This window comes from Accipiter gentilis, chromosome 26 (genome assembly GCF_929443795.1).
Source record: "Accipiter gentilis chromosome 26, bAccGen1.1, whole genome shotgun sequence".
Lineage (NCBI taxonomy): Eukaryota > Metazoa > Chordata > Aves > Accipitriformes > Accipitridae > Astur > Astur gentilis.
In genome coordinates this window covers 3,638,032-3,650,508 of record NC_064905.1, presented here as the reverse complement: position 1 = coordinate 3,650,508, position 12,477 = coordinate 3,638,032, and the positions used below count along the sequence as shown (strand labels likewise).

General features: G+C 36.8%; 1 protein-coding gene across 1 annotated transcript in view; it reads left to right on the top strand.

The window, feature by feature from the left end:
* The window catches only part of RANBP17 (RAN binding protein 17), a 164,165-nt gene that overhangs the window by 100,536 nt on the left and 51,152 nt on the right, over positions 1 to 12,477 (top strand). The window contains exons 17-20 of the mRNA XM_049829625.1: positions 21 to 84; positions 170 to 278; positions 5,351 to 5,454; positions 11,669 to 11,757. Of these exons, the coding sequence (XP_049685582.1) occupies positions 21 to 84; positions 170 to 278; positions 5,351 to 5,454; positions 11,669 to 11,757 (366 nt within the window). The remainder of the gene's footprint in view (positions 1 to 20; positions 85 to 169; positions 279 to 5,350; positions 5,455 to 11,668; positions 11,758 to 12,477) is intronic.

Genomic DNA, 12,477 nt, shown 5'->3' with positions numbered 1-12,477 from the left:
TTTTCCTTAACACCTGGTACTTATAGTCTCCTGAAAAAGCTTGTGAAAATAGAGGCTGTGAAATTCATGCTTCAAAATCACACAGTAAGTTTTCTTACTATGTTAAAAAGCATTGTGTGTAGTAAATTTTGTAGAACACTTAACTTTTCATACACTTATGTTTCAACAGAGTAAACACTTCCCTTTCTTGGGCATCAGTGATAACTACAGCCTCAGTGACCTTAGGTGCCGGACAGTGTTCTACACTGCTCTCACTCGTCTTCTCATGGTAGATCTAGGTAAGGTCTGCCTCCCATGTCCCTGAGACACCTTGCTGTCTTGTGCAGTACTATGAATTTTTAAGGTTATTAAACCAATCAAACAGCAGCTTGATTGTACAATAAATATGTTGTAGTTGGTATTTAAATCACTGCCTATCAACTTTTGAGATTTATGGCATTAAGCAATAACACTGTGTTTGTTTGTTGTCTTCTGTTGAAGAAATAAGTGAGATGAGTTGATTTTTTGCAGAGAAGCACTTTTTGTATTAAGGATAAGGATTTACAACATTAAGTGCCTGAGTAAGTGGTTTGCGTTTCCAGGTGACATACCAATTATGCCAGAACCTTCCAGCTTCTAGTAGGTTTTTTAATTTCACTTCTTCATGCAAGTTCCCAATATACAAAGACCCTCGAAGTTTTAATAAACATTGACAGGAGTTCTGCAGCTCAATCAGCAATACTTCAACATGCACTCGGTGTTACCTTTTGAGTTGTCCTTTGGAAATTAGAGAGGTTAGACACATGTAAGGCCCGGGGCATGCTTTAATAGTTAAGTGTGGTAAAGGACTCGGGGTCACTTTGAATCCCGGCGCTGCCCTCGGCCACCAGGGTAAAATGCAGAACTCTGTCTGCGTGATTAGCTCTCTGTTGTCTAAGTGGAGAAGGCTGGGCTTGTCAAAACGAACACCGAAACGAGTTGTACGTTAAAGCAGCTGATGGTGAAGAATGCTGCCTCTGATCGGAGGCCCCGCTCAGAGTTGTGGGCTTACAGACTGCTTTCGTGAGGATGGATGCCTGTAGGTGTTCCGAGGGGGGCCGCGGGTGAGGGTCTTCAAAAAACAAGAAGGCAAGTCTTGTGTACTGATTTCCAGCCCTCATGCAAGGACTTAACTGGGCAACGTGTGCAGGAGAGAGCGACACAGACAGTCGTAAACCAGCAGAAGTTGTTACCCCCTTGCTGATGACGGGTGCCTGTACTGTGTCTGCTGCTGCACGGTGCTGAGAACAGTTAACTTTGAGGCAAGACGGAACCTCATTTATCAGTGTTTTCTTTAAGAACGGCAACTGTGAGCTGGATCTGCATTTATTTGTGGTTAAACTGCTTTCAGTACTGGCTCAGTGTTGTGTAACATAAGCAATAGGTACATTTTCTAATATAAAATGGGTTACACGTGCAATTTCAGTAACTTTTCCTACGGGGGGGGGCAAGATTTGGTAAAAACAAGATCACGGGTGTTAAAAATTACAACTCAAAGTAAAGGTTGTGTAAATACGTGTCGGACAAAACGCAGGGACGTGACTTACGAATGGCTGCAAGCTGATGGAGGTCGTTGTGATTCCTCTGGATGACAACTCTGCAAGATCTGAAATGATGAGGAGTATCTGGGAAAAGCATACGTCAGTCTTGTGGCTATTGTCCTTTGTGTTCTTACTGGAATAAACTTGTTTGGGTTTGAACTGATAGAAAAGCACATCTAGAGACACAAACAGGTGTAAGTTGCATTTTAGGATCCTAGTTTAATAAGTAAGGTGTACACGAACTATCCTTTCAATATGTTTGTGCAGCACTAAATGGCAGTATTCATGCCTTGTGAATCAAAAGATATTTTCAAACTGTGAAAACTGGCATTTTTAGACGAAAAAGCATTTAACCACATTTCCTTTCTGTTTTTTGGTTGGGGTTTTTTTTTTCAAATTAAATGAAGAGCTTTATATAAAATCCTTTCATATGAATGATAAACAATTTACATGGAAACAAAATTAAGATGAATTTTTATTGGTGGGGGTTTTAAGTAATTGTTTGATGTAGAAATATTTTTGGAGATTAGTTGAATACAGTAAGTTCAGAATGTTTACATTTTAAACAATGTGCTGCTGTTGGAGTAACTGGCAAAGTTTAATTGTAGTAGGAAAGAACAGTAATATATTACTTGGTATTTGCTTCACAATGCACTTCAGTTTCTGTTGAATTACTTTAACCTCATATGAATATAATTAGACTTTGAATTCCTTATGTGCCCCAGGTTGTGTTTTTAATAATTTTTTTGGCATTTAGAATTGCATAATTTTGTCCAAGATTCTTAATCCAAGATTTCTAAAATAAACTGAATATTCTTTTGTGTGAAGTATAACTGAAACTAATACACCACCAGTAAAAGTAATGTTGAAATAAAAATTTTTACTAGGATTAATAAGTTTTAATCACTTTTTCTTCTGCACTACCAAGAGGACTACATCTAAGCTGTAGAAAATACCTTCAGGAGCTATTCAGCATGATTTGTCAGTGTCCTGTACTTACAGGTATATGCAGTCATGCTCAGTGCCAGACCTCTCCAAACACTGTTGCTGTAAGCCACACACAGATCTACTATAACTTACAAGTGAGGCATCTCTTTTCTTTCAAAGGACATAATGAGGATGTGTATCTGTAGTCTGAATTATAGAAAATTAACAACTTACCATGGTAGGTTTGAGTAGGATACTTTCTTCCTTTCCTTAATAATACTGTACTGTTCATGGGATGTGAGTGTGGCTTGTACAGGAATGCAAAAGAAATGTATAGGTAGTAATTTGTGTTGCTTTTCTAAAACTTACAAATTATTTTATTAATAGGGCAATACTATATAGGATCCTAATTGTATATTCTTTCTTCATTGCCTACGCTAGCACATGGGATTTCTCCTTACCCCATTTCCAGAACTAGCTGGTTTGTCATTAGAGTGTTGGTCCCAATCAGCATCGGCCATTCTGGTAGTTCTTTGGTCTTCTCAACTTTTTAACAAAGTATGCTTGAGATTCTACCTTCAGGAAGGGTTCATCTTGAATTTGGATGTGTACATAGTATCTTTGTGGAGGTTGTCTTCCAATGATATGTAGCACTCTAGATGAGATGGAGTATTACTTTTGCTATCTTGTGATAATTCAGGTTTTTCCTGAGAACTCTATAAATGGCGGTTGAGCCCTGAGCCTGCATAGAGCAGTATCCAAATGACTTTTGTTAGTCCGTACGCTAGCATGGGACAATACCAGCACGGGACTCTTTCTAAATGATGGGGCTTTGGGTTTTTTTGGCTCTGAGGAAAATCTGATAAGCGATTAAGAGGAGAAAAGCATCAGGGATATGCAATATATATAGAAATAGCTTAACTCCTAGGAGGGTAAGAGGAAGCTGATGCTGGTTGAGCAAAGAGGTTGAGAGCACAGAAACTTAATACTGTATTGGAAGTGCCTGGGGAGCTGGAGTTGGTGAAGTAAGGAGATAGAAGCAAAAAGCTGGGGTTACTGTGAGTAATCGGAAAAGGACACAAGAGTCCAGAAATGACAAATAAAAAGACTGACTTGTGTTGAAAGGAGCAGAGAGAAGATGGCAGAGGAGGCAGGCAAAGATGGACAGGATTGGATTTTCCCAAAGTCCACGAGATCCTGTGGCTGCCAGCAATAGCTCTGAACTCTAAGACAAACCGTCTCACCCCTTTGGTTCTCTTGCAGGTGCAGGGTGCACGTCACAGATTTAGTCAGTTACTTGGCTAGTTTAAGAAAGTTCTTGAGCGTAGATTGCAATTTGAAGGCTCTGTAACTGTGGCTGACCACTGCAGTAGCAGTAAGTTATTGAAAGTGTTTCCTTTGCTTTTTAAAAAAAACAAAAAACCAGGGGGCACGAAAGCCCTGTATGAAAAGGAAGCACTTCAGGTCACAAAGCCAAGTATTCAGAACTGAGGAAATGCCATAATTGGGATTGCCTCTGCAACTTTCCTTTCCTCTCCATTGTAAATATTTACATTGTTATGAGGCAATTCTAGTTGCAGGATCACAATTATTTCTCTCAGAGGGTATTTGCCTCTTTCAGTTCAGAAGATGTGTCATCCTAGCTTAATGAGAAGCTACTGAGTGTTTTGATTTTTTTTTTTTTTTTTTCTGTGTTGTCATCTGGTTTTATGTGTTTGTCCATGCTTTGCTTTCTGTTGTGACTTTTTTTCTTCCTGACCTTTTTTTCTTGGCTTTTTCTGTCATTCTTACTGTTGTACGGGGGTGAGTGAGCTGGGCTCCGCAGTATCCCTAGAGTTAGAGGCTGGAATTAGGCCCATTTTACAGACGGGTATATGAAGTGTAGAAACTAAACTGTAAATCTTACACTGACTTTGCACAACCAGTTTGACACACAAAAGTCTCCTCCTAACTTCAGTTGCAGCTTAGTTTACCAGACTTTGCCAATGAAGAGAGAAGGGAGAGAAGCCCTATAGCAAAGAGCTCTTTAAAGAACATAAATTAAATTCCTACTCTGAATTACTCTCGAGGGGAATCTGCATGCGAGAGGCAAGCTACCCTCATTAAGGGCCTAAAGATAAGTAGCAGGAGTACCAATCCTCGTGCAAATTGCCATTTCCAAAAAGTTGTTGTTTATAGTTACTTGTTCAGTGTCATGACAAAACAAAAACAATCCAGACTTCCAGGTTATCTCTTTCAACTGTCTAACCAAGAAGATCTTTTTTTTTCCCTACCCGCAACATCTTGTTTCATTTACTCTTAAATTCACACCTTCTGAAACAAATGAGGCAATATTGTCACACAAATAACCCCAAAACAGTCCAGATTTATTTCCACAGCAGCTTCGTTCTGTGTACTAAATAGGTAGGAGGTAGAAAAAACAGCATACGATCATAAGAGGCTGCGATTTAAACATCATACCACAAAGTACACATGTGAAAGGGTCTAATTTGTTGTTGCAGTTTTAAATGTAACATTTTCTAACTGTTGAGTTTTGACTTTCTTATGGGAGTATTCTTCTAGAGTACTGAACAAATGCTGTCAGATTAACGGAGAAAACCAAAATATGAAAAGGAGAAAGACGTGAAATGCAGTGACATGCCAGTCTCGGATACAAGTTGTTTGCGATCAACAATTTGTCTTCTTTGTTTATAGCTCAGTAAAAATATGTCAAACCTCAGGTTTTTGTTCCTGTAGGTCATATGAAAGTTCCCATGATGTCAGTGAGATTTTTCTGTAAAAGCCTCAGAGACTGACCCTTCTGAACAGCAGTGTGAATGTGATGTGATGGTTCTGCTGTTTTGTTTTGGTTTCTTTTCCTGTAGGTGAAGACGAGGATGAGTTTGAGAATTTCATGCTCCCCCTCACAGTTTCGTTTGAAAGCGTGACTCAGATATTCAACAGTAGTTTTGAACAAGAAGAAGCAAAGGTAGGTGTATTTCAGTTACAGGGAAAGAAATTATTGATGGAAGAAACTAATAGTGGGGCAAGCATTTAACAACAAGCTTGTCATCTCTTCTGTCAGTCTCTCTTGGCATGTATCTATCTGTATACTTCCATGTATATTTATACCTCTATGCATTTCTAGAATTAGGAATGTAGACAGTAGAGATACAAAGGCTACAAATCACTATCCTAAATAAACTTTGTAAGAGATTTTGTAAAGGCCTTTGCATTTTTCAGTACTTTGCAGATAAAGTGACCCCATTTGAGCCCCATTTACGATCAAAGGGACAAATTTGTCTTCAGTGATAGCTTATCTGTTTCACATGTAATACTCCTCTTTGCCATGCGTGCATCCTGTTTGTGTATATTAACATATTTATTTGGGGGTATGAAGAGACATGTTGTAACACACTTGATAAAACACTGCTGCTTTAAAGTATTTTTTCAGACAAGAATTTATTATATAAATCAAGACTTTATTAAATGGCTGGGCATATATGTATAAATAGGAACTGGTCTTGAAGTATTGCACCCTTAAACTGAACAAAGTGATTAGGATAACTGATAGCTAAATAAGGTTTTTATGTGCCTGTGGGAGCCATATTAGGATTGATTTGACAAGTCAGTTCAGCTGTGGCAACAGTCATAATATCTAACACAACATTCTGTTTTATTAGTAAAATCCTTAAGTGTAGCAAGCTGTTTGTGTCAAAACAACAGTATGTTTTCGGGAAGAAAAAGACTTGCTAGATACAAGCTGCATCATCAGGAATGATAATATATTAGAGCACTGTTGCATTAAAGAGATCCCCTTCTACTGTCACTGAATAAATAGTTAACAATGCACACTGGAGTCTTGCTTCAGCTACACAGGGTAATTTTGAAGAAACCCTAACAGTAATTTTAATTTGCTATTTTCACATATGGTGGAAACTTAAATACTGTATCATCATATTTATCCACTTCCTTTCATAAGAAAATAAACAGATATGCTAGAAATACTTAGTAAATAATTTGTCGGCAGTACATCTCTGACATTACCAGAAGATGCACGGTTCACAACGATCGCTTGAATTAAGCTAATATTTTTTAAAAAATAGTACTTAAAGTTATTTCAGCAATTACTTAATTCTGGTTTCCTCATTTGTTGTAGCTTTATATATTTAATTTTAATAACTTTTCATTTATTAAAGAGATGCAGCTCAGGCGCAGTTCATCTGTCTCGGATTCACCTCTCGTATTTTCAAGTTATAAATCCCAAAAATTAGAACAAAGAGGCCATTTGCTAGCTTCACCTTTTCTATAGGAAACTGTATTTATCTCATGTGAGGATTCAGTTTATTAAAATAATTTTGCCGTTGTCCTGTCTGGTTTGCTTGAAACCATCTTCGTAGAGAAATTTTAATGGAGTGCCAGTGATATATTCCTAAACTAGCAAGTTCTTAACGACCCTGGAAAGTGACTGCTTGATTACACTTTAACGGTATTTGCAAATAAAATCACAAGTAATTAAGGGGAAATCTCCAGGCTTTTGAGCAAGTTTGATGCATGATAACTGCCTGATTCAGCTTCATCTAGAGTAATGCTGTGTAGACAAGAGCTACTGAGATCAATAGCAACATAATGATAGTGGCAGAATTAAGTGAGTAACCTGAGAACTGTGTCTTCAAAATGCATGCAGCTGCCACAAGCCAGGGCCACACAGTGCACTCCGTGCTTCCGTCCTAAATGTTCATCAAAAGACGCCCTGCAGGAAAATGGAGTTAGATGCTCTTTATTGCTGATCGTGTCTCTTGCCACATTTATCAGGGAAATTGGATTAGCAGTTGGCAGCTGCAGGTAGACAAGGTTCTGCAGTGATTAAATATGCAGCTTGGCTGCATTTGTTGTGACAGACCTTTAGTAAATTCTACTGTAAGCACCATCTGTCTAATTTGTATAAAGAAAACTTGGTGCTTTAAGCTACTGATAAAGAACTAAATCTGTTGCTTTATCATAAACAAAACTTTTGCTCTAAATTCTCTTAAACATAATTTATTAGGTTAAAGCTATTTTTCTATCATGATGAATAAATAATACATGCAAAAGCGCTTTCAGGTACTTCATTTTGCAAGTGCTAAAAACAAAAACAGTTCAGTTCTTCAATAAAATGCTTAGTATTCCAATCCACAGGGAGATGACACTGTTAAAATATCACTGTGAAAATGGTCCAGGACTGCCAAATTCATTTAATTTGTGGTTTTTACTAGGACTTTCTAACTGGCTAGGGTTTTTTTTAGTTTTTTAATATTTCTGAAATACACCACTGAAAACCAGTCACAACAAGGGAGCTCGCTCTTTTTAAAATACATTTGTAATCATTAAATCTGCATACAAAACATATGTTTAGGTTTCTTTACTAGGGAGATCAAATTTAGTTGAAGGTGGCTTAAGTAATTATGTGCTTTGCTTTCCTTTTTCCTTCTTTTTTTTTTTTTTTTTTTTTTTTTTTTGGCTACTTCCTTCTTCACAATTTTATATTAATAGGAAAAATGTCCAGTATTAAAACAGGGGCTAATTTTCTCCTAAGAATTTCAAGGTTTCTCGTGACAATCCAGTTAAGTAACATATCGACTGGGTAGCCAGAATCTCAGTAGTACTTTGTTTATAGTTGTGACATCATCAGATCTGCTAGAAACGCATGAAAAAAAAGGATCTGAGGAAAAAGCAGTTAAATAGCAACATGCTATCTTTAGCTGGTTTGTAGAAACTCCATGCTGTTAAATTATTTAAAATCCTTGATTTTCAGCTTGCACACATTAAAAGTTTTCACACTAAGTGCCAAATGTTGCAAACAGCACTTTAACAGAATGATTTTGCTTTGATCCCTGTAGCAGTTCCTGAATAATTTATCACAGGTTATTGCCTTAATTCTGGAGAGGGATAGAGCAATAAAGGCAGATGAAAACACTCCAGTTGAAACACCTTGGGGCCTGCTCATTCCTCTGACACGGCTCTTTTGTTGGAACTATTTAGAGGTTATTAAGACGTGTCTCCAGAATTAAGAGTATGCTGTAAGGATGAAGACAGCCATCTTAATTCTAAAGACAAAGCGCAATGACCCTTCACCTTTTTTTTCCTTTGTTGTTATTATATAGTAGAATTATGAGGGTAATATTATAGCTGCACCCAGTAGTGCCACTATAGTTAAGGGTCTGTCAGACTTTCCATTACAAGCCCCGTTTTGGGGGTGGGTGGCGTGAGCAGTCTCGTCTGTTTTAAATTGCGTTAGTCAGACACTTGGCACGTGTTGGCAAGTCATAGGGTTTTTTCTGTGAATATTTAAATCTTCAGCTCCCTTCCTTTGAAAAATCCATTGAAAAGTCTTCAGGACTTTGAAACAAAATACTTGAATGTATTTTTAAAATGGCTTGGATTGAATTAATCTTAAGTCAGCCTAGCACTGATACTCAGGGAAGAATATTTCAAAAATGAAATTTGAACAAAATTGTTTCATTAGCGTGAAATGCAGTGTATAAACCCACATACTACTGACAAGATCCTTTTGCTGCGTTTCTTGTATTTACCGCTCTTCGCTTCTCATTTTACTCGTCTTGCAGTTGCTGGTGGTGTTACTAACTGTCTCTTTGCCCCAGAAATGGCTGGTGTGCTGCGGTGAATGAAGCAGTAGCTTCATGTGTTCTTCAAATTACTCTGTTAAGTTTGCAGGGCACTTTGAATCTCACAGGATGACAGACAAAAAGTAGATGTATAAGTGTATAATGTTGTTTGTCATTAATAAATTTTATGCACATAAGTGCTATTTGAAAACTCGTAATGGACTAAAACTAGACTGTCTAGGGATTGGGGGGGGGGGGTGTGGGGTGTGGTGTGGTGTGTCTTTCTTACTAAATGTGACCTAAGCAACCATGGAATCTAGGGTGATTTTTGGTCCTGTTGGAGTTTAAAGGTGTTTTTACCAGTGACTTAAATGGATCAGGATTTATCTCAGGATTCTGTAGGCTATTATATAGGCTGTTTGGACGTTGCCAGCTGTAGGCAGTGTTATTTTATAAAGTTGAGTTCCAATGGATAATGTCTAAAACACTGAGTTTGCCGGGATTTTACAGGACAAGAATTTTATGGTGCCCTGTAGGTTGAGGTCATTTATTAAGAATAGCGTGGTTAATGGTATGGGCTTTTTAATAACAATACCTGAATTTAAAGAATAGAAAAACGAGAAATGTAGTTTATGTAGTAGTTATTCTCCTTTCTTTAGAATTCAAGGTCAAATGGTATCTGAAATTGCCTGGTGTTTGTGTAGGTTCCCAGAAATCTGAAACTATAGTTTAAAGAAAGTTGCACATCTACTTTTATTAATAGTTTTTAAAGTCTCATAACCAAACTGTATCTTAAATATATTTGCAAAAGAGTGTTTTCTTACAACCGGTTGTCTTTATGAAGACAGAATAAGCGTGTTAGAGTAGTATGGGTTTGGCTGGTTGTCTTTTTCTACTCCGTTTTCTGGAGACCACAGTAAGATGGTGCGCTCTTTCTCTCCGCGCGCATCCTCAAACAAAGGCAAGTTCATGTCTTGCCAGGGGCTGCAGCTCCCCTTCTTCCCAGCTCCAGCCTTTCCTTTGTGCAGTCTTGCTTGTCTCCTTTTTTTGTGGCTAGAATAGGCAAAGGAACCAAAATCAATCTGGAAGGTTTCCACTTCCTTTTATGTATTGTTGCATCTCTGTATCCCTCCAGAAAGAAGTATAAAGTGTTGCCGCCGAGTTCTTTTAATTCTTTATGTTTTGGCCACCATGTCTGCTAAACGGTTATTTTCTGTGTGGACAAAACAGCACACAAAGTATGAAAATACAGATGAATATAAAGCTAAAGTAACAGTTTTATATTGCATCTTCTCAGTATTGAACACTTCCTCTCTAGTGATTTCAGAGTCCCATTAAAGTTAATGAGAGTTGAGACCTCTGAGCATCTTGCAAGTTCAGGCCATTTCAATGCACAACAGAAAGGAAATGCAAATATTAAAATACTCCTAGCAACCTCACCAGTGTTTTGTAGAGAACTCAATTTATCCTTGGATAAATCTATGTGCGTGCCATCCAAGTCACTTGGACTAATGGGTCTGTATATGAAAAGTAGAAATTAGCCCTTGTGTAAGATTACATTTAGCAGTTTAACAAGGCATCAGCTGTAATTTGCTCTTTATGTGATCAATTAAAATTAATATGTGAATCTTATCTTTTGTATTTCTCAACACTATAAATATTACAGTGTTAACATCAAGTGGTACATTATTGAAAACTCTTTTTTTTTGCCATACTTCTATGATTATTTTTTTTTTTTACCAGACTCTGCAGTACTGTGGTCTTTTATTACGAGGAGAAAAAAAAAAATTAGAAACCCCACTTGCAACACACGGATAAAATTTATTCAAACTACTTAATCATCAAAAAAGAATATTTATGTCTAAGTAAATTGAAAAGTTTGTTTATATTGTTAAAATATTTTTCATTCAGTAGTGTTTCTTATTGATATCTATTAATTATCCTGAAAACATCCCTTTAGTAGGGGCTAATTATCTATGCATAAAATGTTGTCTGCATTTGAGCTGGAAGGCTTCTGAAGCCACATTTCAGTCATTAAAGGGAAAAAAAAAATGCATCTCAAAACTAATGTTAATACAGACAGAGATTTGCATAGTCTTCTCTAAACAAAAAAGTCACTTTTTGAAGAAATGTAACTTGGAAAATTACTTTAAAAAAATGTTAAAATAACAGTACAGTGAGAATCTCAGCGCAACCTTAATTGTAGCTTGTTATGAGTATCAGTTAGTCTTACACCTCATTCAAAATATTACAAGCTTAAATTAACATTTTATTGTTATTATTACTTTAAATATATTAATACAGGAAGCACTTTTAAACTTTAATACACAGTATTCATATATTACATTTTAATTTGCATTATTCATTAGGATAGCGTATCGGATAATCAAAAGCATTTTGCTAGCGTTATCACTATAAAACTTGTGGAAATCTTGTTTGGTAAAAGAATCTTTGGGGTTTTTTTATAAAAAAAGATTTGAGCAAGACATTTAAACTAATGAATCAAAATCAGATATGTGGTCATTATTGGCTGATTATTACTCCATCTGCTCTGTGCTAACGTGAAAATCAATTACTGTGTCTCTTTCCCACTGACAGCGTATGTTGATCGGGCTGGCAAGGGATCTTCGAGGGATTGCCTTTGCACTAAACACAAAGACCAGCTACACCATGCTGTTTGACTGGATGTATCCTTATTACACTATGACAATACCAGCTCTGTGCACAGAGGGATACCAGGCCCCTTGCATTAGTTTAATAGTATGGCACAGTGGGGAAGAGGAAACAAAGCTAAATGAACTAATGTGTAATCAGCTAAAATTACAGCACAATGGCAACCATGCAGTTAACTGGGAAGGACCACGGAGAGGTCACTTTTTTGTTGTGTCACACTACTAATCTAGAAAACATATCCAAGTGCTTTTCTTCCCTTCATAAATCCCTAATGTTTTCATTAAAAAAAGCTGTGTCTTTTAACTCCAAACACAACGTACCTACATTTGGTTTAACATCAGAAGCGCTTAAAAAATAGTATACAAGTGCTATCTGGGGAGATTTCTCTCTCTGGTATGAATCACGTCTTTAATTTAGTCAGTTACTTTCTATTTATGTCAACACTATTAATATCTCAACACCTGCAGTCGTCTTGATCCAGAAGAAAATGGACATCTGAAAACAAAATCAAAATCTTTAGATTGTAGTTTTCTTCAATAAGTAACGATAATGGAACTCTATTTGCTTTAAATATCATATGCATTTTTATGCCAACAAATACAATAATACTCATGGGTATTTTCTTAATACTATACAGAAATGTTTTGTATTTTTATAAATACAGTAGCTGTAATGCTCTCTTCAGGCACACAGTCATATTAGTAACAAACTGCTGAAATACATAGTGAAGTAAC